This window comes from Aspergillus affinis (assembly GCF_023601865.1).
Source record: "Aspergillus affinis strain CMG 70 chromosome Unknown NODE_1_length_919884_cov_86_970707, whole genome shotgun sequence".
Taxonomy (NCBI): Eukaryota; Fungi; Ascomycota; class Eurotiomycetes; order Eurotiales; family Aspergillaceae; genus Aspergillus; species Aspergillus affinis.
Window position 1 is genome coordinate 32,942 of NW_026515782.1, and position 25,158 is coordinate 58,099.

Below are 25,158 nucleotides of genomic sequence, written 5' to 3' on the forward strand. Positions count from 1 at the left end.
AACTTATTACCTGTATTTGATATCTAACTAACATACACATCTTACTTTACTCCATTAATGTTTTCCAAACTAAGCCAGCCCAGGCCCCAGGCCCATCCAGCCTACTCATTCCGTCTTACTGAGGCAACATACGCGAATGGCTCAGACAGACCTACGATTCGCGGTATACAGCTGTACCCCACCACCCCACTAGATGTTTTCTGACAGACGCCAGATAAACTATCTCGTGGAGTACCGGGGTTGTCCACGTTGCCTCCCCCCCCAATGACATGGATCTGAGAATTCAAATGCCGCACAAGACGCTTGTCGTGTTGGTCTGATTCCATGTGAGCTATCATCATTAGCTTAAGCCATCTTACTGTGGGGACCTTATGGAGCCAGGTTGCAGAGGATGAGAGATGAGACGATGGCGCTGAATCCGTTCGCAGGTATGGTAGGAGATTTTATCATACATGCGACCGGATGAGGGGGTTGAATTCGGCACCAGCTTGAATATCTCGTATAGAAGGGCAATGAAACTTGGAAATATCTGTTATTGGATAGTTGGAGCTCTGGTTCAATGTTTACTGTCTGGTAGTTCTCGCAAACAAGGTTGTTTCAGGTAAGACACGAAAGACCTACAGGTAGCCTTGCATGCACATCGCGGATGGCGCGTAAGCACATCCATACGCGTGAATAACAGAAGGCTAATTGAACATGACGCAGCCAGCTCGTAAGTCTAAACCAGAGTACCTAACTATCAACTCGTACGGAGTACACAGTAAGTACTCCGTGAGGTAGTTGAGTCTCCTACCGAAAGCGACCCCACCGATCCAATGAACTCTGTAACTCTATTCTTTCCCCCGAAACCTGCTTCGGTGTTGTATCTCCTGTCCGTGTCTTGGTCCAATATCTCTCTCTTCATGTTTCATTCGTTGTAGTAGAGACACAAATTGTCTGTATCCGCACGATACAACAACTTATACTACACTAGTAGTACCCTGAAATGTAAAGTAGTATCCCAGTATCCGGTCAGCTTATATCACGCGGAAGATCTTGTTTTTTTAGCTCTCGGCGCAAGGCTCCCAACCGCCATCTCAAGGATGAAACCGTTAGTGTGTGTAACAGGAATTTTGTTTGCCATCTATGCCGAGCATGTAACTAGTCCCTCGGTCCTCAGCTGTAAACACATGTAGTAGTTGGATCTATGTCAGCTTACTCCGTATCTTCTTTATCAGCACGGAGATATCTAACTCAGACGAGTGGTTAGTATCTCGTAGATCCTGCACAGAGTTGCATTAAGATCAGGGATTGAGTGGATCCTCGCCTGGAGTAGAAGTTGGGGCTTATGGGATGAGATGAATTGCAAATTACCCGATCGTATGAGCTGTTTTTATCGGTATTCATGTAATATACCGGGTCAGATGGTAAGTTACCCCGTATCCGGGGTCGGATGTCTGTATTTTTCAAGTCTGCTGACGCCTCGTAGGATTTGGCTGACCGCAGGAATTCCCTCGTGGACCGCATCCTGCAGGAATGGATGTCAGACGAGAATCGGGGAATTTACTTCTGAAACCTAACTCCCAGTCTTGCGAATTGTCCGTGTCTGAGCCGTGGATAGAGCTTCGTGATGTGCACAATATATTGTGAACGTTAACACCTGAGGCGGAGGCGGAGACGTTGGATTCAGCCTCACCCAGAGACATTCACGAAAACAGCGCTCCGTATACTCCATACTCCGTACTGAAACCCGAGCCTAATCAGAAGAGTGGGCGATCATTCGGCCTCGGGACAATAATCGCCCCAAGCCAAGACAACGGATGACGATGATCCTGGTCGCGCCGAGATAATGGCTGGTCGGAGTCTCCGGGATGCATATGGACTTATACTCCGGGGAATAGGAAGAGACGTGCTCGATACAGGATTCGTATCAACGGATCCATTGGTTCAATCTTCTGGACCTTTATTTCTGCTCGTCTGACAGCTCCTGGACAACTTTCGGTTTCAACCTCGGCTGGTCCTGTCTATACGACCAGCTACAATGACAGAAACTAGACCCCGGTCTGAGCCAAGACAACACACATTACCATGGCGTGCTAAAGAGTTACAAGCTCCAAGACGTTGGCTTATCCCTCAACCCCTCTAATCAATGTCTTTCTACTCCTGTCCGTAACCATTCGCTCCTCGCTGCTCAGCAACGATGGTCGAACTCGCCGTCCGTCAGAATCCGCCCGACACGGAGGCTACGGAGCCGACCGTGGGCATCGGCTCCAAGGAGGGTCTCTTGGATCCGTCAGCCTCGAGTCCTAGGTCCGATGGAAGCCCAAGTTCCTCAGCCTTGGACTGGGACGGGCCCGATGATGTCGACAATCCGCACAACTGGCCAATGTGGAAGAGGGTCCTCCACAGTGCTATTCCTGCTATCTATGGATTTGCTTTGTAGGCCCTACCTGATCTTACGTCGTTCTTGCTGGTGGATGAAGCTGTTATGTTCGCGCTGCCCGTGCTGATGGCTGCAGAACGGTCGGGACGTCAACCTACGTCGCCGGCCTGCCCTACGTGATGCGCCAGTTCGGCGTCGGCAGGACCGTCGCCCTCCTGCCTGTCTCGCTGTATACGGTGGGCTTTACGCTCGGTCCGCTGGTCGCGGCGCCTGTCTCGGAGTTGTACGGGCGGAGGATCGTCTACTGGACGAACCTTCCCCTGCTGGCGATATTCAATGCCATCGCCGCGGCGTCGGATAACTTTGCGGTGCTGGTGGTGTTTCGATTTCTGGCGGGTTTTGGAGGGTCGGGCGTGTTGGCTGTGGGTGCTGGTATGTTTTTCTTTGAGTTTGTTTTTATTGCTTCATATCACGATGTTCGTGCTGATTAGATGCAGGCACCGTGGCCGATCTATGGGATCCTCAAAATGCAGGCCGCGTCGGATTGACTTACATCCTGGCTCCGTTTCTAGGCCCCTCGCTGGGTCCGCTCGTCGGCGCGTATATCATCGCTCAGTATGATTATAACTGGAAGTATTCGATCTGGGTGATTCTGATTCTATGCGCGCCGGTTGGCCTCGCGATCCTGTTTATGAAAGAGACGTCAAAGAGTCGCATCTTGTATCTGCGGGCGAAGAAGCGTGGTGAACAGGCCCTCGCGGAGCAGGATCAGGGGCCGAAGATGAAGAAAGTGAAGGAGGCGATGCTGCGGCCTTTGCATATGTGTATTTTCGAGGTATGCTGTGCTTGTCTGCTCCAGAGAATCGAGTTAAAACTGACATATAGACAAGCCGCTTGCTTTCTTCCTGAGTATCTACACAGGATTCAACTTCGCTATGATCTTCTCGTTCTTCGGATCGTATGCCTATGTCTATCAGACGTACTATCACTTCACGCCGAAGGAGTACGGACTGGCGTTTATCGGTCTCGTCGTGGGTATGTTACCCCCTCCAGGCATCTAGCAGGACAAGCTCTCTAACACCTGACAGGCTTCATCTTCTCCCTCGCCACCTTCGCTTTCTTCGACGCAACCCGATACCGTAAAGAAGTCGCTCGCACCAATGGTAAAGTCGCGCCAGAACACCGCCTCTATGCCGCCATGTTCGGCAGTCTCTTGCTTCCTATCGGGCTTTTCGTACGTCTTTCCCTTCCTTCCTCCATCCTTCTTGCCCCTCTCGCTAACAAAACACCAATGAAAAAAAGTGGTTCGCCTGGACCCCCCGTCCCAGCGTCCACTGGATCGTACCCGTCCTCGCCGGCGTCCCCTTCGGCTGGGGCACGTTAGCCGTCTTCCTCAGCTCCGTCAGCTACCTGGTCGACACGTACGGCGTGGCCAACGGCGCCTCGGCCGTCGCGGCGAACGGCATCCTGCGATTCCTGCTCGGCGCGGTCTTTCCGCTCTTCACGCTGCAGATGTATCAGAATCTGGGCGTGCATTGGGCGGGTAGTATTTTTGCGTTTATTAGCGTGGCGATGATTCCCGTACCGTGGATTTTCTTTTGGAAGGGACGGGAGTTGAGGAGGAGAAGTTTTTATGAGACGGTTGATTATTAGTTACGGTGGTTGGGGTTGGGGTTGTTGGGCTTTACGGAGGTATGACATGGCTATAGATAGATGCTGGATGTGATGTGATGGGTTAAATGAACTCAGATGGCTATGGAGTTGTGATTTATTTCTTCAGCCTCCAACTATTTATTTTAATCCTCCATCTTGACTGACCCCTTATATTCCATCCCAGTCCAACTCAACACCAACAGCTAAACCCCCAATCAAACCTCCAAAACCCAATCCCTCACTCTCTCAAACCGATGAAACCACAACCAATAACTCGCTACATAATTCAATCAACCAAAGATTAGCCAACTATCCCAAAACAAATACCTCAACACCCAATTCAGCAGGCAATTAAAAAGGGGGGAACTGAAACTCACTCCACGGATAAATCGTATGATTCCACCCTGTCCCGTCAACATAATACGTCGAGCATCCCCGTCCCCAGACGCCCTTTTTGCACGCCTCCTGAACAACATCGACGTATGATTTCTCGACTTGAGACTTGACTTCGACACTCCGTACGCGTCCTTGAATCAGCGGGGACGCGACCTTGAGGATCAAAGCGACGGTCATTTCGATGTAGTAGATCACAGAGTTGTGTCTATCGTTAATTGTCAATCGTCAGTAACACAATACTCGCTCACCAACAGATCAAACCATTAAAATGAATCTTGCAGACAGAAAGGCAGCGGGTAGATAGAGAGAGAGAGACAGAGAGAAAAGCAGACCCACCCCGACGCCATATTAGGTCCCCTGATCATAAAGAAATTCGGAAACCCATTCATCGCGCATCCCTTATAGCAACTCGGCCCTCCGGCCTCCTCCCAATGCTTCACTGTCGTGCGGCCCTTTCGTCCCTTTACCGGGAAAGTAAACGTTTCGGATTCGAATCCGTGCGCGAGAACTAGCACGTCACAGGGCACCGAGACGCCGGATTTCAATTCCACGGCGGAAGAGGACAGGGAGGTGATTTCGTCCTGTAGGAGTTGGAGTTTCGGGTTCGAGAGACCTTGGAGGTATGAGGAGGCGAAGACGAGGCGTTTGCAGCCGGGTTCGTACTATTTTTTCCATTTTTGTTTGAGCATGTGGGTTTTTGGTTGGGTGAGTATGGGTATGGGATAGAGGGTGACGAACCGATGGCGTTAAAAGGGTGTGGTATTTCTCCGGGACTCCGCAGGCTCGGAGATGCGATTTACTCAGCCGAGGGATCCGCCGGCCCAGGAGGGGGTAGAAGAGTTCTGCGAGCGCAAATCCGCAATGCTGCAGCAAGATGAAGAGGATGGGGAAGAGGGCGAGGCATTTTCGTAAGGTCTCGGGGACGTAGGGGTTTGGGCGGTTGAGAATCCATTGGGGGGCCTGTATATTTTAGCGTCACGGACTATAATTCAAGCTATGAGATGAGAGATAGCAGGATGGGTGATATACTCGTTGGATTTGCGTGCATTGCTTAACATCATCCAGAATCGCAGGGACGATCTGCACCGCAGTACCTTGCTCATTATCAGGAACATGGCTATGCATAGAAGGACAAGAGAAGGTAACATACTTCCATTTCCCAACACCACCACATTCTTCCCCTTCAAGTCCACCTCGTTCGTCCATTTACTCGAATGAATGATCTGGCCCTGGAATGTCTCCTTCCCCGGGACATCGAATCGCTTGGGATCCACCATATGACCGATGGCGCTGATAAGAACAGCGCACTCCTGAACGTATCGTTCGCCCGTCTGCGTGTTTTGGAGCTCAACAATCCAACATTTTCGATCTTCCAGCCAGGTGCTTCCCACCCAGGCGACATTACACTCTAGATGCGGCAGGATGTGGAATCGCTGCGCGACATCCAGCATGTAGTTATGTAATTGCTGTCGATCGGGAAATGCGTGCGTGAAGTTTGGCTCTGGGGCGAATGAAAGCTGGTATACCGAGCCAGGGATATCTGCTGCCTGATATCATTAGCGGGACATGAAGCTATGTATCATGGATCAGGATTCCTGAAAAGAAGAGGATAGGGCAGACATACTGCGCCGGGATCTGCACTCTTCGTTAGCAGCTATCTTGACTTTAACTTCAGAGAGGAGGTTCACAATTGTTATCGTACCACGTCCCTCCGAGCCCGGGATTCCGCTCGTAGATGATGAAATCGTGGAAATTCAACTTGCGCTTCAGCTCGCAGGCCATTGCGAGGCCGCCGAAGCCGGCGCCGATGATGACGACTTGTCGGAAGGGCAGGACTTGGGATTTTTCGGCCATTTGGTCGGAGAGGACTGACTTTCTGTCAATTGTGTAGGTGGACAGACTATACTACGAAATAGACAGAGTATACCACGGAATCCAGTCACGGTGAAGAAAAAAAGAATCTCGAGCATTGGCACATGCGGATTCTAGCCAAGCGCTGACAGCAGGTAAGCCGAGAATACGGTCTGGTCAGAGTCAGATTCAAATTACCACCGAGTGATACGAGAATCTTACGATGCTACCTGAGATCCACTCACCAACAGTTCAATGATCAGACCATCAGCAACGTCGTCCCCCTGTTGATTGGACCGAACCCGCGGACACAAACTTTCCACTGACGAAATCGAGACCCTCGCAGATGGGGCTTATGGAAGACCACCAAAGCAGGGAAGAGGTGTCATGTGGGGATTGATGTTTCTTATCAAATAGGGTAAGGTCTGCGTGAGAAGATGGGGGTGAGCTATTTCTGCTTATATTGGGGATAGAAAAAAAAAGTCAAGTAGAGAACACCCACCAGCTTGTATGTGGAGGTGAATGTGTATGCGCATGACAGTGCAAAATGGGCATCTTTACATCTCCCATCGCTCTAGCGGGAGTCACCCTCGGAGCTGTTATACTCTTCCATATCTATTCGGCCAACGCGCGACAGAAGAGATACAACAATGTCGGCGCTGGACCACCGGCTATTCTGCCTTCCAACACCTTGGGTATGTCGTGTCTGATTGCTGTCTGTGACTTGACTGACGATGAAAGGACTCAATTATGTGATCCAAATGTTCAGCGAGTTGAGGAAACATCGGTTCTGGCACTGGACGAAACGCCTGCTCGATGAGAACAATCACACGCTGCAGCTGCATCTGCTTGGGGCCAATCTGCTCTTGACGGATGATCCGGAAAACATCAAGGCGATTCAGGATACTCAGGTACGGAGACTTGCTGTTGTTGCAACGTCTGCTAATGGGTTCAGTTCTGGGAAGTCGCCAAGTCGAAGGAACAGCATGAGATCTTTAAACATATTCTGGGGGATGCTATTTTCGCACGTAGGTCCTCTTCTATCTCTCTCTTCGGTTTCAGGCTAACCAGACCAGTCAATGGCGAGGAATGGAAACAGGAAGCCGGACTCCTCCGCCCACACGTACGTCTACCTCTTTCATGTACATGCATATCCATCCTAAACACTACCAGATGAACCGCGTCCGTCAATCCGACTTCGAAGTCACGGAACGCCACATCCAGAATGCATTCAAACTGCTCGAAGAAGGAGTCGACGCCTTCGACGTGATCGACCGTCTACAGCTCGACGTCGTAACGGAGGTATTCTGCGGCGAATCGACAAACTCCCTGACCTCTGACCAACAGCCCTTCCGCAACGCAATGGACACTCTACTGAAAGTCGCCAGCTTCCGACAACTCCTCGGGTAAAACCCAACCCTCCGCTGTACTGTATCTGGCGCCGCTAATCCCTACCAGAAAAGTCGGCGTCTACCTGAAAGATGAATGGATCGCCCCGAAAGCTGTCGCCTTCATTGACAATTACCTCGAGAACTTCGCGACAAAGGCATACGCTCGGAACGTGCGTGGCAAGACAGCCAAGGACTCCTTGACGCTGGTCGACGACTTGATCGTCAAAGGTAAGCGACGTGCGGATATCAAGAACGCAGTCACGGCGACGCTGCTGGCTGGGAAAGATCCCACCACGACGTCGCTGGCTTGGGCGTACTACGAAATTGCGCGTCATCCGTACGTGTTTGAGAAGATGAGGGAGGAGGTCAGGGATCAGTAAGTTTCATGATTCTTGAGATGACGAACCTCGCTAACAACGGTTTGGTTAGTATCGGATTCGAGAGATTGCCCGTGATGTCCGATCTCCATAAATTGAAATACATCAAGACAATGATCAAGGAGACTTTGCGAGTCCATCATCCTTGTAAGTTCTTTCTACAGTTTTTCGGAGCCAGCTAACATAGACAAGTGGGATTCAACGCCCGCGTCCCTGTCAAAGACATGACTCTTCCTCGCGGAGGCGGTCCAGATGGAAAATCCCCGATTGCGGTGCTGGAAGGCACACAGATCTGTAGCTTTCCCCTTTCTATTTTACCTACACTCGAGAATATACTGACAAGTTCAAAGTATACGGCCTTCTCTCTCTCCAAATGCGCGAAGACCTGGGTGTCGACGACGTCTCTGTCTGGAATCCGGAACGATGGGGTATTCCTCCCTCCTTCATTCTCGCTGCCCTTACTACCTCCAACCAGTACTTCTACACAAGAACACAAACTAACCAAAGGAACAGAGACATGGGAGCCCACCAACAAGTGGGAATTCGTACCATTCAATCACGGACCACGCATCTGTCTAGGTCAACAATTTGCCAATTTCCAAATGGAGTATTTCTTCGCGCGACTGTGTCAGGATTTCGAGAGCGTGACTTTACTTCCCGAGTCGCCGAGACAAGAGGGCATGGTGAAATTGGAGCTGAATACTAAGATGGCGCATCCGGTGTTTGCGAAGTCGGTGAGGAGGGTGAAGGGCTAGATTACTTTTACTCGGTTGCCTTGACTTGTCTACCATGTATTTGAGGTAGATAGATAGAATTGGTTGGGGAGAGGGGAGCTATGAGTAGGTAGGAATATACGTGTTCTTGATAATGATATTTTATTCGTATAGTATGAGACATGGTTCAGTATGCGAGGTCTCAACAGCCCTCGGAAAAAGAGTTCAAGCCTCAAATTGTTTGGATTGTTTCCATCCTCACCTCATTCCTTTAGACTCCCCGGACCAAATACCGCGGTTCCCGTCTAGCGCATCCTGCCTTGAAGGATGAAGGAAGGATTCCACCGAAACAATACCCTTGTCTCTCAATATTTGTCCACGCAAGCAAGCAAGCAAACAAACAAACGGAAGTGAGCTCTCAGACTCGGTATAGTCCGGTCTCCAATCCTACCTTCAGAGTTTACATAGATCTCCACAGTAAGCAAGGCTTTGGAAGAGTCGTCTGAGAGTCCCCGACGTAAGCTCCGTTCCTACAGCCGTGTCGGCATCTAGCACGTCAATGCGGAATAGAGACGACTAGGTTGGACCGTTCGACGGATGGAAGGCCGGGAGTCGGTGTTGGTCTGACACTAGGCACTAGGTGCCAAGATAGATTGACTTAAGAAGTACGGTGTAGGACTGTTTATCCGAAATGCTGGCTTGATGGTTGATAGTAAAACCGCTAATTTGGGTTTCTGCAGGATGCAGGTGTTGCAAATTACGGCTGGGGGAGTCTGGGGTGTAATGAACGACCGTTAAGATACGCCGCCAAGGTATTTAATTGATGGAGCTGGTATTGTATGAGTGTATAGCGTAAATTTCATCTTGAAGCCCTGACTTACCTATGGCTGAGGATAAGCATCAATGTCCAATGTCCATTGAGCAATAGAATGTCTGCCTTTTCAATTCCTCTCAAGTCTCCAGCTCACTTCAATTGTTCATACTCCATACATTCGTGCCTTCTTTTGCTATCAACCTTCCATCTCTAATCGAGCATTCATAGTGAGCACAGTCCACCACAACCACCTCCCCCAACTCAACTCAACCCTCTCCTACACTCTACATTCTACACTCAGCACAGCAAAGCCAATACTCTACACACCATACAACCCATACACCTGTAGAGAATATATCCCAAGACCCAAATGCCCACCCCCCTCAAAATCCCATCCTTCACCCCCCTCTCCCCCTGTACATCCATCTACATCCCGCCATCATCATCCCTCACCAAACCCACTCGTCAAACCATAAACCCCCCTCCACCGCTCATCCTCCTCTGCGCATACCTCAACGCCTCCGCTGCGCACATCAACAAATACGCCTCCTTCTACAAACGCCTCTTCCCGACCTCGCGAATTCTTCTCGTCACGACATCCTCCTCACATTTCCTATTCCAGTCCTCAAAGTCCTGGGACGCGGATCTAGATCCCGCCGTGACGGCTCTTCTTTCTTTATCAGGTCACAGTCAAGACCAAGTTCGAAATCAAAGCCCAGATGAACAGTTAGGAACAGAGAAAGGGAGCCAGAAAGTCCTACTTCATGTGATCTCTACCGGAGGCGCCACGGCGGCGACGAAGATCGCGGAGGCGTACATGGCAAGGTCTGGGAGAAGGCTACCTATTGCGAAGATGATTCTGGATAGTTGTCCCGGTGTACAGGGGTGGGGGAGTACGGTGGGGGCATTTTCAATTGGATTAGCTGCATCTGGTCAGGATGGTTCGGTACCTTGGAGTTGGAGCTGGATCTGGGGGAGAGTGAAAACTCCAATGGTGGGTGTAGCATTGAGGGTGTTCTTCGCTGCGTGGTTCCTGGGTGAGTTCACGATGGGGATCGAGAATGTGGTGGGAGTGGTGAGGGGGAAGTTGAATGTTAAGGCCCTGTTTAGAGATGACGCGGCCAGGTTGTACATCTACGGCGGGAAAGATGAGTTAGTGCGTGCACAAGATGTGGAGGACCATGCGGATGAGGCGGAGAGGGGGGGGTATGAGGTGTTGAGGGTGCGGTATGGGGACAGTGGTCATGCGGGACATTTGCTGCAGGATGAGAGCAGGTTTCGCGCGAGTGTGATGCATTTGTGGGATTCCGGGATTTTGTCGGGGCCGGGTATGGTTATTTGTGCTTGGTAGAGAGTTTATGAGCTTAGGATGGGTTGTCTAGTAGAAATGTAGTAGATGGCTGTCTATATGCGTGGTATTCATGAGTGTTCAGTCATCCGCCAACAGATCACAAGCCAGTCGAACTTTCTCCGTCGTTGCTCGGATCTATTCAGTCAGCCTTTCTCTCCTATCATCAATCATGGCAAAAGCCAAGCACAAAGACTCACCGTATCCTTCTCAAACAACCCAAAATGGTGCCCTCCAACCTCCCACACCGCCGCAATGAACTGATGCGGAAACAAATCCCACCCGACCCTCTTCTCCCGCAAATAGTCCACCATCACGCGTCGTTCCCCCTGTCCTTCTCCCACAGGGACATATCCCTTAGCTAGGATCAGCACTCCCGGCGGGGGCTCCTCGGCCTCGAGTTCCTCTAGATCGTCCGCGTTGTCTTTCCAGTTCCGTAGCACCCACTCGTCGCTGTCTTCCTTCGACCACTGCATGCATCGGAGCATCTCCGCGCGTAAGTCATCCGGGCAGTTGCGCAGGACTAAGTCGACTGGGAACTCGGCGTGGGGGGTCTCGGGTGGTCCCCAGTAGGGGTAGAGGGTGTCGATCATGACGACGCCGACGACGGAGAGTCGCGAGCGCGGGTTTGAGGCGAGGACGCGTCCGATGTCGATGCCGAGTTGGCCGCCGAGGGACCAGCCTGTTTGATATTCCATTCGTGTCAGTGCTGACATGTAGGAGGGTAGGTAGGTATGTAAATAGTATGCCGTGAGCAAGAGCTTTCATGTGCAAGGTTCTGTCCGTCAGTGTAGACATACCTCCGACTAGGATCTCCCCCGACGACACCACGCTCTTGATCAATTCGATATACTCATGGACGAATCGCATCGATCCACCCTCCCATTTTGTCTCCGATTTGATCCACGGGTTTGAGATCGCGTAGATGGGTCGGCCTACGTTTCCGAGCTTGTAGTAGTTGAATACCGTGCCGCCGGCATCGTGGAGCAGGAAGAGCGGCGTGCGAGAGGAGTCTCCTTTTTGGAGAAGGATTGGGCTTAGGGTGTGTTCCATTGGAAGAATGGGGGAGTTTGGGGTGAGTATGTGTAAGAGAGTAGAGCGAACAGAGTATCAGGAGTTGAGTTGTTCCCTGCTGGAGGGCTGATGCCCCATGGAACACTGGTGGTAATTCTCGATGCGGGGAAGTGCAATTTACATATCCGTTGTGTTTTGTCAGATGCCGAATACTATCTTACTTACTATACCATACATACACTCTGTCGGTATGCAATAACACATCGGTTACCAACATACCCTAATATTCTGAAACACTCTATGGCAAATGTACTAGGTACTTCTGAGAGCCAAAGACCAGGAACTTGATCCTGATTCTCTCAGAGGCGTCAGTCTGACGAATATCTCATCCAAAGGATCTCGTAGGATCAACACCACTCCGCCACTCAGCCTGCAGTATCGATATCATGTCCATTTGGCTATGGTCCCATCCTCGCATACCATACCTATTGTATCCCAGATTCCATATTCTATTGTCCGTGACATCCAAGATACCACGCGGAAGCAAGGATGGGGCATAGTTGGCCAAGAAAACGTGCTGGACGGACATCCCTGTAATGGATGTGTTTTCTTACGCTGCGGGGAGCTCGAGAAAGTTTTGAAGGACCGGGCTGGCCCTGGTTTTGGGGTTTGGGACTTGGGATTTGTGATTAGTTATTCTAGCGTAGAGTGGGTTTTCTAACAGATTCGGAGTCAATGATACCCCGCGGGATAAAGCCTTGCTGGAGGCTCTGACCAGTCTTAACCATGTGTGATGTCTTCCTTCTTGGTAGTGCTGACCCAGTGGACTATATGTTGACACCTTTCGCTTGCAAGTGTTGTGAGATACATATAACCGAACAATTCATTCTGATGATAGTATTCTAATCCGTCTAAAGACGCCTAGATGAATGCCAAACGAAGCCTAGCCAGCTACGCAAAATATCAAAATTCCTCCAACATCCCTCAAGGCCAAACCTTTATGTAGTATTATCTAAAAGAATACTGCATTCCGATCAAAAGGGCCCTTCTCGCAAGCAGCACTCGCGGCCGGATCGTCCATGTCGAGCGCAGCCTCGGCTTCGTCTTCGGGCACAGGACGAACAACCTCCAGTGACAGCTGCGGATCCTTGGAGTACACTCTCAACCCGACGACACACACCGCATTCCAGGTGTCGATGTTGCTTTCCTCCGTGCAGCTTGTCAGTGACAGCTGACAGACTCTTGGCTCGGTCGGTTCCTCGGGCGGCATGTCGAGGTCCGAGTCAAATTCGAATCCATCCAGGAGTTCCAGCTCCTGTTGATTGAAGTGCGGTTGCGTGAACGACGGCGAATGCAAGGTGTCGAGACTTGAGCGTCCCGAGTCCTTCTTACTCGACATGTGGTACTCGGTAACATGGACTCCGTTGCACTGGATGGTAGGAACGCTGCCGTTGCCGTTGCGGACGTGCTTCATGTCCAAGCCGATGCCCGGACTGTAGTCCATGTCCAAGGGTGACTGGACTGGTCCGTCAGAGAGGATCTGTACGCTGCGGCTCGAGTCTACTCGGTGATAACTATCTGCGGAGCTCTTGGCGGACAGTCGCTCTGCTCGTCTCTGCTTTCGACCATCTATCTTGCGCTCGCGGATCCATTCCTTTTGCAGCCTTCTCTTAGTCTGTTTCCGCAGATTGCGCCGCTCCGCTGCCTTGCGACGTGCTTCGCGGTCCTCGCGGGCCCGTTTCTCTTTTTCGGTCTCGAAGACCAGACCTTTAGCGTGAGCAAGGTCGTAGGAAAGTCCGATCTGGACTAGCTTTTCTCTCCCGACTGGTGCCACTCGACTGACGACATCTTCCGTCGCCATGTCGCTGCATCTGTAGGCGGTGACCTTCATCAAAATGTGGTAGCGTCCGGGGCTGAGATCAACCTCCGCATTCACAGATCGACTCATCACGTAGCTACAGTTACTGCGGACCATGTAGTCGTCTTCCCCTTCTTTCTGGATCCGGAATTTTATTTTGAAGTCGTACTCGCCGGCTAAGCCTTTGAAGTAGCGCGAATCAAGCTTTTTCGTTGTCAGTAGGTTATTGAGTGAATCAAACTGAGCCCAACGTACCTGGGAGAGGACGAGGACTACCGGGCCCTCTTTGGTCACGTTTACCATGAACTTGGTGCTGTGGTAATCGGCAGACCATGGGACGTTCAGAGTAGTCCATTGCTGTGTGACAGTCCATTCAGGGCCAAAGAGGCGAGTTCGATCGAAATGTTGATACTTCTTGAGTAAATCGTTGTAGGATATCCAGAAGAACTGGGCCCTGTCAGTAGGCAGTCATTTCCAAAGACTGAACAAGGCTCACCCCATCGTTTCCAAACTTATGGCCTAGCTTTTCCATCCACTGAGGAGTCCATTGCTCTGAACCGTCGCCCCAGGCTCCATTCCATTCCTTTTTGCCCCACGGGTTTCTACATCTGTCAGCTACACTGAGACTTGAATGAGTAGCTGTGAGCCTACCTTAATCGAATCAGACGATGGCCGTCAATCTCTTTCGCATCCATGATCGAATAAGAGTGATTCTCCGAAATACCCTTTCTGTCTCTTGGGGGTCCTTGGTATTTTGGGTCCAACCAGTTGGAGAACAACCCAGTAGCGCAGCCAAACAGAAATTCTTTGTTGACTTTCATGAGCTCCTCCTCCCAGAATCTATCCTTGTCCAGGATATTGCTGGACAGAATGTCGGAAGTAACACCGCCAGTAAGATCTTCGATCGCTTCCCTGTAATGTGTCAGTACTAGTCTCACTCATCAATGTCGAACAACATACCCAACAAACCCGCCTTCGATAGCAGAGTAGTCGCCGTGCGCCTTTGCGTAAGCCTTCTCAAGCAGCGGAAGCCAAGTCTCATTCTCATCCACACACTGGGCGAAATACAACGCCCGAGACCCTGTCTGCCAGACTTTGCGATACTCTTCCTCGGTGTCGTTCCGATTGATGTCGTCCCAGATCGGCCGCTCATCAATCGATTCGTCATAGTCTGCTGCTCGTAGATATAATTTATCGTCCACGATGCATTGCTGCCATTCACCATCTGAATATTGTCAATCTCCGCATCTCATATGCGAGATGATGTGTTCACATACCTCGATAGAACACAAACCCGTAGACGCCAATTTTCTCATCGCGAGCAACACAGATCTTCTCGATCAAGCCTTGCTTGTTCCCCATGGTACATAGAGCAGCCATGAACCAACAGTCTCCATCCCGGCCCTGTCGGACATCGGAAGCAGTAGGCCCATTAACGAAAAACTGCGGCTTCTCAAAGATTTCCTGCGAGGGTGTTAGAGATCCGATCGGCCGGCCATCGCTCATGGTCTAAGCTCACAGTAACCCGTTTAACTCCCCTCGGGCGCATCTCCATGTTCTTCTCCTCTAACCCATCCAGGTAATGCCTTCTCCCAGATTTGAGATCGACCTCGATGTCAAAATGGGGATCTGTGTACTTCTGGTTCAATCGCTTGCATTCGTTGATGATGCGATCAACAGTCCGGCGGCATTCCTTTCTGATCTGCTCGTATGATTTACCCGCATCTTGTGCTTGAATCACCCCCTTAGGAAGCTTCGCGGCCTTGGTGCGTGCGTATGGGTTGTTGGGTAGCACGGTGTACACTTTCCCCGGATATTTAGTATTGAATTGATCCCAGAACTGTCGCACGGTCTCTTGCGGTGAATGGTTTACTCGCCGCGAGCTTCGACTCCCAGACCGGGTGGAAAGGGGAGGGGTGAAAACCATGTCTGACAGATCGTCATCGTGATCCATGATGCCGGCGGGTGTTTCAAATTGTGAGAGTCCTCGGGAGATTTTCTTTTGATCCTTTCAAAGAAAACGGGCATTCGATGAGATTTTATAAATAAGCGAACGGAAAAGCTTCTCACTCGGACTCAGTGTGATACATCGAGGACAGGTTTCGGAGGCGCAATCCATCGCCTTAAAAGCAGGAGAGCCATAATGCAACCACTTCGACCGGGTCCCCTCAAATCTGAGCGAACCAGATTGCCGGTCATCACGAAACGGCGATCATCTCTAGGGTCTAAATGGCATCCCAGGGATCACCCACCAATGGGAAGCGCTGAGCAATCGCTGCATCTCTAGACTGGGGAGCCTTGCATACGGAGTGCCGAGAGGGTGGCCGCTGGTCGCGACCGAAAGGCAGTGTAGTGCTTACTCCGTATGATTTTATGGGCCCGAGTCATCTAAGCGTGACGAAAGCTGAGAAAAATCCGGCACTAGATACGTATGAAGTGCGCTGAGTGGCCGGACTCGACCGTTTCTTGCTGATAGATTGAAGCTGAACGGCGAGATCTAAGCTGACGGGCTGGACTGTTATGAGAGAGGGAGAAATCTTCTTTGTCCGCATATTGTGAACGATGTGGAAGCGACGAGACCCGCTAGTCAGCAATGAATGGTCAATATTAATAGCAGCCCATACCTAGCGCAGCGTTGCGAAGGGATACGAGCGCTGTGTGAGCGGCTGGCAAGCGCTCAGGCACGCCGCCGGTGATTCGACCATTCCTGACGCAAAGAAAACGGGCGGGCCAGGCCATCCCGAGATGTTAGCCTGAGGCTGTGTTCTGGACTAAAGGCCAATTTCTTACGAGAGGCTGAGATCTGGTTCCAATTGTCAAGAATGCGGTGTGGATTGTCGTCGATGCCGAGAGCGAAGAGAGAAGAATGGCGGAGGCGGAGTTGATGAAGAGAGGCGCACGTGGACTACCAGGATTCTACGGCTTGGCTTTTCCTGTTCTCCTGCTCCTTGTCCGTACGCTTTGCACTAAAGGACTCATTCAGATGGGTATGTACGCGAGTCAGAATAGACACGAAAGATTAAGAAAGAAAAAGAAAAAAGAGACACTCCTTGCATATCCAGTAACCTAGCCTCTCTCGAGCCATAACACACACCATGAGCAACGCCATAAACAAAGGAAATAAAGTCGGAGACATCAGAAACATCAAAGGACATCCGGAGGGGCTGTTGGCCGACACTGGGGACAGAAAAAAGAGAGCAAAGGGTAGAATCTATCGGGCAGCCATCCCCAAGTCACTGCTGTCTGCCATAAGCCACCCACATACATACATTACACGTAAGGTATCAATCCACAGTCCGTCATTTCACCATTCAATTAATGAAAGCCGTTTCTTCGCGAAGACGTGCGGCCGGAGTAGTATGAGCTGCCGTTCTGGAAGTAGGGGTGCATGCAAGCCTGCTTGGCAGAAATTCGTCGGGCGGGATCGAACTCCAGCAGGCAATCCAACAAGTCAAGGCCGTCCTCTTCCAGGCCAGGAACAAGGGCATGGGAATCTTCACGCTTCCACTTGGGGAATGTGGGTTTGTAATCGGGGAAGGAGGTGACACCAGGCCAGACGTGGTCATCGGGGGTGCCGAGAAGTCTATCGAGGGAGAAAGGGTCCGTGTTAGTGGGAGTAACCTAAGAAACTTAATTTGTGGGATGACATACCGGAAGATTTTGAAAATCTCATCGATTTCGGAGTCACCGGGGAACAGGGGCTTGCGGGTGCACATTTCCGCGAAGATAGCTCCAACAGACCACATATCCACACCGGTGGAATACTGACGCCCGCCCAGGAGAATCTCGGGAGAGCGGTACCACAATGTGACAACCTAGAAAGGTCAATTTCGGTCCGGTTAATGGTGAGTAGGGAATCATGTTACCTCGTGGGTATAGGTTCTCAGCGGAACACCAAAGGCTCTCGCCAATCCGAAATCCGCCAATTTCAAGTTACCATCCCGGTCGATCAACAGGTTCTGGGGTTTCAAGTCACGGTGCAGGATGCGGTGACTGTGGCAATAACGAATTCCCTCGACCAACTGGGCCATAAATTTCTTAACCATGGCATCTCCCAATCCCATGTTCTTGCTGAGATTGGAGCCATCTGGGAGGACTTTACCACGTCCACCCTCACTGACAGGAAGAGCCTCCATATACTTTTTGAGGTCGAGGTCCAAAAATTCGAAAACGAGATAGAGCTTGTGGCCGTCGGCATGAACGATGTTCAGCAGTCGCACGATGTTCGGGTCGTTCATTTCTTTCAAAAGGGAGATTTCACGAATGGCCGTGCTGGGAACGCCCTCATCCTCCGCCTCCAATCGAATCTTCTTCAAGGCGACAATACGGTTGGGATGTGTGAGCTCACGGGCCTTGTAAACGACACCGTAGGTTCCTAATCACGACATAACCAGTTAACTCGTTGTCCATTGAGTACAGACAAGCCATCAATTAAGATTGTGATATAGCTTGGGGATCAAAGGCCAAGGGAAAAAAAAGGCATGTCCTTATCAGTCGGATACGTACCCTCTCCGATCTTCTCGATCTTTTGGTAGTTCTCCATGATGAATGATTATCAGTCGGCCTTGACGGCAATTGAAACGAGGCTGTCGGATATTTGATCACGGAAGTAACCAAGTCTGAGCCCACCAGCACGTGGGGGTGTAAGGAGGGCACAAATGGACTACACAACACCGGGTGCTTGTTGCCCGGGGAAAGAAGCGAGAAGGAGAAAAACAAGGAGGGTTGTGGTTGGCGAGAGCACGGCAAGAAGGGATTGGGGGATCCGGGGAGGATTGGTGGGACCGAAGGGATGTGAGAGATCGATTGTCGACTAATGATGAGACCCAAAACCCGGGAAATTGGCGGCAACAGGCTGTCGAGAGCACTTTTTGACGAGATGAAGGCTCACTTTGTTGTCTTTTCATCCCTGGTGGGGAGCGAAGGCGGTCAAACACAAACAAAACAAACCCGCGTCCCAAAGGCGGTGAGCGCGTCCCCGGCGGACTTTCGCTGACTTTTTACCGGCTTCCCTCGTCTTGGTCTTTGTTCGTTTGCCTTTGTCCGGGTGCCAAAGATCCTAGGTTCATCAAGGGATGATCAACTCTGGATGTTCTGGATACTGCCGCTGTATTCCTCGAGAATAATGCACATGCGAGGTGTCTGAACCACAGATCAATCCCATTCACTAATTTCCTCACAGCCAGTGCGGGGATGGCCCGCATCAATGACCTCAATGCTCACGAGCGCCCTCCCGAGTCCATAAGACAGCGATACAAGAAATACCAGAAGTCAACGACTGCAGAGATACAGCAGGATGTCGGAATCATCGATCTCCAGACCCTAGATCCCCATGACCTGCCCACGGGCATTGCGCTCTCTCAATGGATGTCTGGTGAAGATCTTCGGCCTGCCTTCCGAGAATTTATGCCAGCGGACAATGGGAAAAACGAGGATGGGCTGCATACTGTTCAAGATATACCTATATACACACATAAATCCGTTTCCGGTCAGCAACCTTGGAATTCAGATGAATACTAGAAAGACAAATTGTAGGATGAAGCACCTAACAAATGGTAGGTCTGCAAATTATCCCGTCGCTATTCCCACCGGCTCTCCAGAAAGAACTATTGTCACGTTTACTGCACCGCGATGTATCTAATCCGGACCACCTATCCAATATCCATTTGCACTACGATGTCACATATCCCCGGCCGGTGGACAAAGATGAAACACAGTCCGAGAGTAGTTCAGTAGACACTCGCACCCTGTCCTTCTTCGAAGACGACCAGAACCGCCTGATATACCCCAAAGACGCAACAGTGCACAAGCCGCTCGCTGTCAAGGATATCCTGAATAAGAAGCTCCGGTGGATCACCCTTGGGGGCCAGTACAACTGGACGACCAAAGAATACCCAGAAGAGCACCCTCCAGTCTTCCCGGAGGATATAGCCAATTTGCTGCGCGCGTCCTTTCCCAAGACAGATGCTCAGGCAGCGATTTTGAATTTCTATACCCCGGGAGACACCTTGAGCCCCCATCGTGATGTCAGTGAGGAATGCGACGTGGGTCTAATCAGTATCAGCTTTGGCTGCGATGGCTTGTTCCTGATCAGCCATGACGATGGCACTGGCTGCGACATCATTCGACTCCGCTCCGGAGACGCTGTGTATATGGATGGTACATCCCGTTTTGCGTGGCACGCAGTCCCCAAGATCATTCCTGATACTTGTCCAGACTGGCTGGCGGATTGGCCGGTATGCTCTGACGAGCAGGATTCATCACATTATAACACCTGGAAGGGTTGGATGTCACGGAAGAGAATCAATCTGAACGTCCGGCAGATGGCCTCATGAACCGGCTCGGATCATGAGTGTTTCATTCGAGAAGGGGCTCGAGAGAATACCCAAGATGCGAGATACAATGGAAAGCTCGGAGAATTGGTTGATCAGGCCTCGGATTTCTGGCCTTGGGGTAACCCCGGAGTCAAACCTTGGGCGCCTCAGAAACGTATCGTGCATAAGGGGATGATGTAAAGCGGTTTAACTTGTACATACGAGGTATAACTGTGTGTATAATTGACTTCCTAGATCCATATTCCAGGCCCATCAGCGAACCCTTCTGGGAGCATACTGGGGACAGCCGCGAAACATCAGAACTTCCAGTTCGGAAATCCTTCACCAATTATCCTCATCCAGACGGCTTTCAAAGTGGATATTTTATATGAGAAGTACCTTTAAGTCATCAACACGAGCCGTCATGCAATCCGAGGCGTCAGTCTTTGTTCTGATTGACCCCGCCCGACTTTGAGGGGATCCCCCAAGCTACTCCAACGATTTTCGGCGCTAACCCTCTCGACCATGCATGAGACATCATAAAGCCATTTTTGAGATCCCATATTATGCAATCTGTTCACTGGATTCCTTTTACCCTTTCCCTGTCCGTCCTGATAAAATAACAACGTACCCTCTGCTAGATATATATCAGCCTCGCTCTCTCAACATGACCCTTGCAGGCTGGAAACAGTTGGCGGATTCGAAACGCCAATCAATTTTAGACGCCATCTCCGAGAAATGGAGGATTCAGGGCCCCATCCCTCCCACAGAAGAGCTACGCGATGTAACTGGGGCTTATATCCAACAGTTTCTGACTCCCCGAGAGATAGAAATCACTGAAACCGATGCCCTTGGTGTCGCGGAGAAAACAACGTCGGGAACTTGGACTGCCGTCGAGGTGACAGAGGCATTCTGTCATCGAGCTGCACTTGCTCACCAGCTGGTATCGACCTTTGATGGATGGTTGTAGTGATAACTAGCTAATTGTAAACTGCAGGTGAACTGTTTGCACGAAGTGTTTTTTGATGCCGCAATTGACGATGCGAAACGGCTCGATGACTACTTCGCAAAGCATGGAAAACCGATTGGCCCTCTGCACGGCCTGCCGGTTAGTTTGAAAGATCAATTCCATGTCAAAGGCGTCGAGACTACGATGGGATATGTGGGGTGGATTGGCACGTTCCAAGGAGAGAAGAATGACCCCCGGAGCCAAGTGTTCGAAAGCGAACTTGTCCGAGAACTCCGCAACCTGGGAGCTGTGTTGTACTGCAAGACCAGTGTTCCTGCCACGTTGATGGCGGGTGAAACGGTGAACAATATCATCAAATACACCACCAATCCTCATAATCGGCTCCTATCATCGGGTGGAAGCTCTGGAGGGGAAGGGGCGCTCATTGCGTTGAAGGGCTCCCCGGGAGGGTTTGGTACTGATATTGGCGGCAGTGTTCGAATCCCGGCGGTGTTTAACGGTCTTTATGGATTGCGCCCGTCAGCGGGCAGGGTGCCCTATGAGGGTGCGGCGAACTCAATGGATGGTCAGAATACGATCCTGTCGGTCATTGGACCCCTGGCAACCACTGCGCGCTCCCTGGGGCTGCTCTTCAAGGCCGTGCTCAGCCAGCAACCATGGTATCATGACCCGCTAGTTTTGGAACTGCCATGGCGGGATGCGGTCGAAGAGGAGACGCGCGCGCTGATCGAGAAGTCCAAATCAGGGTCTTCTCAGCTGGCATTTGGCCTCATGCACCACGACGGTGTCGTGCGACCTCATCCCCCGATTGCCCGGGCTTTGAAAATTGTTGAGCAAACCCTGACAAGACTAGGACACAAGGTATGAAAAGAAACGAAAAGGACAAGCTTATTGGTTGATGGTGCTAATTTTCTGGGACAGGTCATCGAATGGAGCCCTCCCTCTCACATAGTTGCACATCAATTAGCTGTATGTTTCAGTTTGACTTGACCCTGTGGTTTGCATATAATGAGACACCGTTAACAATAACAGAGTGCAACGTACAACCTCGATGGGGGAGCTGATCTCGTACATCATTTTGGTTTGTCGGGAGAAGAACAGCCTTATCAATGCATTGTGGAATCTGGACCACAAAAGAGTGCCTTGGAGATTGCTGCGCTCAATGTGAAGAAGCGCGAATATCAGAAACAGTACATGGATTATTGGAACAGCACAGCCCAGCTGACTGGCACTGGACGACCAGTCGATGGGTTTGTTTGCCCTGCTGCGCCCCATGCTGCGGTGTTACCCTGCAAATACGACCATGTCGGATACAGTTCCTTTGTCAACCTCCTCGACTATACGGGTGTTGTATTCCCGGTAACTCGGGCTGACAAGAACATCGACGTGCCTCGGTGTGAAACCAATTTCTTGAGTGAAACAGACCAACGGATACACGACCAATGTGAGTGGATTGCTTCCAGATAGGCCAAGGGTATCAAGACTCGCTAACCATCGACTAGACGATGCTGACGCTTATCACGGCGCACCTGCCGGACTGCAGCTCATTGGACGACGGCTTCAGGAAGAAAAGGTGCTTACATTGGCTGAATATATTGGTGGTAACGTGCCTAAGAGCCTGTAAGCCGAGGCACGGATTTGGCGACTAGAATGACGTGTTCGATGACTTGCAGACAATGTGATTTATGGAGGCATCACAACAGCATGATATTTTGGGTTTTTCTACTGGAATGTACGATTCGTACTGATAACACTCGACGCGCATCTCTGATCGACGAGCACTTGTACACCGTAGGGCAGGTTGACGATGTCGAGCGTATTCCAGAGCAGATCAATAGAGTAGATATGAATTTTCCAACGAAATCTCAAGTTTCAATCAGAATGACAGATCATCCCTGGTCAGGACAGTCGATGGTTGGTGTTTGTCAAAGGCAGAAGACGAGGAGGCTGAAACTCCCCCACAGCCAAAGCTTGGCGAGGATCGTCACGTTTCTCCTCCCTTCTTCCGCTCTCTTCTTCTCTCCACTCCTTCGAGTCCTCCACCACCTCTTCGCCTGCAGCTGCTTGCAACCCCTCGCGTCGCCGCGCACTATCACTCTCTTTTTGTAACTGCATTATTGTCGCAGCTTACTCCCTCGCATCTGCCTATCGCTTGTCATGCATTGAGCTTGCAGAAGTTCTCTACATTTTGGCTTCCGTGAACGCGTCTTCCTCCACCCCCTCCAACACTCTACCCACATTTGACAATCGCCTGCAGCTCAAATTTTCGTGTCATTGTGAAACATGGATGAAGGCGCATCTACTCGTCCGACAAACACCCCCGAAGAGTCGGGTGGCGCCGACGATAATGCCCAGTCGGCCGCCAAAAACGCGGCCTCGAAGGATCGGAAATGTCAGTACTGCGACCAGGCATTTACTTCGTCTTCGTTAGGGCGCCACTTGGATCAGTTTTTGTTCAAGAAGAAGCCGGATGGAATTCATGATGTGGAGGAGATTCGGCGCATTCGGAGCGGTATCACCCGGCGACAGGCTCGCACCTCGTCGGGGAAACGTGACACTCCTGAACGCACGACTGGGAAAGGCCAGTTAGATTCTTATACCGGTGGTGAATCAGGCGGGAAACAAAGAGATAGTGGGATCCGGATGATGTTCAACACTCCGACGTGGCATGCGACCGGTGTTATCAACGATATCCCCAACCCGAGTCACCCGCAAGAACCCTCCAGTTCATCCCGATTAGGCTCCGTCCAACCTAGGGCAAGCTCCCTGCACTTACCAGAGTACGCAAGCAGAGGTGCTAGTGGCAGCAATCCCGATACTGTGAGGGCGTTAGAATTGGCTTTGCAGGAGGTCCTCGACAACATCAAGGCCGCTACGTGTGTTTTACCCTTACCTACACTGGCCCATCAAGCCAATTACTAACATATACAATAGATCCAGGATGCGTCCGCCGATATCACCGTTTGAATTCGACATCCAGTCGCAAACGTTTCCTTCGCTCTGTCTGCAGTTGCTTCCGCCTCCACCCAGCCTGTTCTCGACGAATCCATTCGCTTCACCATCCTCCTTTCCTCTTCAACCCCCCGGCGTCGAGCATGTCGACATCATTCGACAAGCTTTGCGTGCCAAAATTGAGCGATGGCAATCCGATCAGCTTGCTGCCGATTCGAGCAGAAGCTCTCAATCGGGGAGGACCTGTGTTGGCTTGGATTCAAACATGATTAATCGGAGTGCGCAACAACACGAAGATATCAGCCTAAGGCATCTGGAGCTGGCATTCAAACACTGGGTGTCGCTTGCTCCAGATGCGCGGCAGGAATCCTGGCAACTCGAGATTATTCGCGCGTTCGCTCGGGAAATGGAAAAACGCAAGTCGCTCGACGATCAGTTGGCGCGGGTCCAGCAGGAGGCAAACCAGCTCCGCGCGCAAGTCGAACGGCTCGGATCATGCCAATGGCCGCGGGAGTTTGCTCTCTTCCCACCGGATACGCTGCCTCTCCCTCGAGAAGTCGCCCGGGAATTAGACGCAAAAGAGAGTCAGATTAGCCCGGGCTCGCCTCACTGGGACTACGACAACGTTGTAACCAAGTGGAAGCGCGTCGTCATGCACGATAAGAGCATGGGCCGGGTGGGCGTCGGATACGCGAACCCCATGAACGACGATACCAGTCCCACGGACAAGCATCGTGCCAGCGATGAGCAGCCAGCAATTCAACCTAAGCCCAGGTCTCTGCAGCCTCCCACGGCAATGAGCCCCCCAGGCGGTCCGTCACCCTCCCAGACCGGTGGCGCATCCGCGTCTCCCAACCAACACACCTCTCCCTACCACCAGCATGACAGCAATCCAAGCCCCAGCGCCGGCCCCCAGGCTAAACGGCCTCGCCTGATGAACGGTCACCACCCAGCGAACACTACGGAGGGCGCTAGCTCATCCAGCAATCAAGGACCTAGCGGCTCTTCAACAAACTCATGGAACCCCCAGCAGAACCTGATGGTCTCTAATCTTGCGACCTCGTCGGGACCCACGCCTCCGTCTTCGATTTCAGGCACATGAAGAACATGGTAGCCGTCATTGGAAACTATTCTTTCCCACCGAT

At 51.2% G+C, this 25,158-nt stretch overlaps 10 protein-coding genes across 10 annotated transcripts; 6 read left to right on the top strand and 4 right to left on the bottom strand.

The window, feature by feature from the left end:
• Positions 1–2,179: 2,179 nt before the first annotated feature.
• On the top strand, positions 2,180–4,015 carry KD926_003928 (MFS transporter; the record flags this gene model as incomplete). Its single annotated transcript, XM_053093717.1, has 6 exons — positions 2,180–2,418; positions 2,499–2,794; positions 2,860–3,197; positions 3,253–3,397; positions 3,451–3,596; positions 3,665–4,015. 6 exons carry the CDS (start codon positions 2,180–2,182, stop codon positions 4,013–4,015), a joined length of 1,515 nt encoding a protein of 504 aa, XP_052961071.1.
• Positions 4,016–4,366: 351 nt separating this feature from the next.
• Positions 4,367–6,265, bottom strand: KD926_003929 (flavin-containing monooxygenase; the record flags this gene model as incomplete). Its single annotated transcript, XM_053094821.1, has 7 exons — positions 4,367–4,616; positions 4,748–5,073; positions 5,150–5,371; positions 5,441–5,505; positions 5,562–5,958; positions 6,036–6,046; positions 6,100–6,265. 7 exons carry the CDS (start codon positions 6,263–6,265, stop codon positions 4,367–4,369), a joined length of 1,437 nt encoding a protein of 478 aa, XP_052961072.1.
• Positions 6,266–6,809: 544 nt separating this feature from the next.
• On the top strand, positions 6,810–8,785 carry KD926_003930 (cytochrome P450; the record flags this gene model as incomplete). Its single annotated transcript, XM_053095689.1, has 10 exons — positions 6,810–6,957; positions 7,004–7,173; positions 7,218–7,290; positions 7,339–7,385; positions 7,436–7,668; positions 7,721–8,029; positions 8,083–8,177; positions 8,223–8,324; positions 8,381–8,458; positions 8,544–8,785. 10 exons carry the CDS (start codon positions 6,810–6,812, stop codon positions 8,783–8,785), a joined length of 1,497 nt encoding a protein of 498 aa, XP_052961073.1.
• Positions 8,786–9,927: 1,142 nt separating this feature from the next.
• Positions 9,928–10,908, top strand: KD926_003931 (uncharacterized protein; the record flags this gene model as incomplete). Its single annotated transcript, XM_053095800.1, has 1 exon — positions 9,928–10,908. The coding sequence occupies one exon, from the start codon at positions 9,928–9,930 to the stop codon at positions 10,906–10,908; it is 981 nt and encodes a 326-aa protein (XP_052961074.1).
• Positions 10,909–10,986: 78 nt separating this feature from the next.
• On the bottom strand, positions 10,987–11,958 carry KD926_003932 (thioesterase domain-containing protein; the record flags this gene model as incomplete). The annotated part of the gene is made up of 3 exons (XM_053095911.1): positions 10,987–11,043; positions 11,106–11,587; positions 11,706–11,958. The coding sequence occupies 3 exons, from the start codon at positions 11,956–11,958 to the stop codon at positions 10,987–10,989; spliced, it is 792 nt and encodes a 263-aa protein (XP_052961075.1).
• A 973-nt stretch (positions 11,959–12,931) lies between these two features.
• Positions 12,932–15,731, bottom strand: KD926_003933 (calpain-like protein; the record flags this gene model as incomplete). The annotated part of the gene is made up of 7 exons (XM_053096021.1): positions 12,932–13,981; positions 14,033–14,224; positions 14,274–14,379; positions 14,429–14,689; positions 14,738–15,002; positions 15,055–15,241; positions 15,297–15,731. 7 exons carry the CDS (start codon positions 15,729–15,731, stop codon positions 12,932–12,934), a joined length of 2,496 nt encoding a protein of 831 aa, XP_052961076.1.
• Positions 15,732–17,092: 1,361 nt separating this feature from the next.
• Positions 17,093–18,320, bottom strand: nimX (cyclin-dependent serine/threonine-protein kinase CDC28; the record flags this gene model as incomplete). Its single annotated transcript, XM_053096130.1, has 4 exons — positions 17,093–17,360; positions 17,429–17,592; positions 17,644–18,152; positions 18,284–18,320. The coding sequence occupies 4 exons, from the start codon at positions 18,318–18,320 to the stop codon at positions 17,093–17,095; spliced, it is 978 nt and encodes a 325-aa protein (XP_052961077.1).
• Positions 18,321–18,970: 650 nt separating this feature from the next.
• alkB (oxidoreductase, 2OG-Fe(II) oxygenase family) lies at positions 18,971–20,112 on the top strand (the record flags this gene model as incomplete). The annotated part of the gene is made up of 2 exons (XM_053096241.1): positions 18,971–19,265; positions 19,337–20,112. 2 exons carry the CDS (start codon positions 18,971–18,973, stop codon positions 20,110–20,112), a joined length of 1,071 nt encoding a protein of 356 aa, XP_052961078.1.
• A 646-nt stretch (positions 20,113–20,758) lies between these two features.
• Positions 20,759–23,262, top strand: gmdA (putative general amidase GmdA; the record flags this gene model as incomplete). The annotated part of the gene is made up of 6 exons (XM_053096351.1): positions 20,759–21,034; positions 21,089–21,922; positions 21,983–22,030; positions 22,094–22,505; positions 22,564–22,681; positions 22,965–23,262. 6 exons carry the CDS (start codon positions 20,759–20,761, stop codon positions 23,260–23,262), a joined length of 1,986 nt encoding a protein of 661 aa, XP_052961079.1.
• Positions 23,263–23,344: 82 nt separating this feature from the next.
• Positions 23,345–25,115, top strand: KD926_003937 (uncharacterized protein; the record flags this gene model as incomplete). The annotated part of the gene is made up of 2 exons (XM_053096462.1): positions 23,345–23,937; positions 23,996–25,115. 2 exons carry the CDS (start codon positions 23,345–23,347, stop codon positions 25,113–25,115), a joined length of 1,713 nt encoding a protein of 570 aa, XP_052961080.1.
• Between the last annotated feature and the right edge of the window lie 43 nt (positions 25,116–25,158).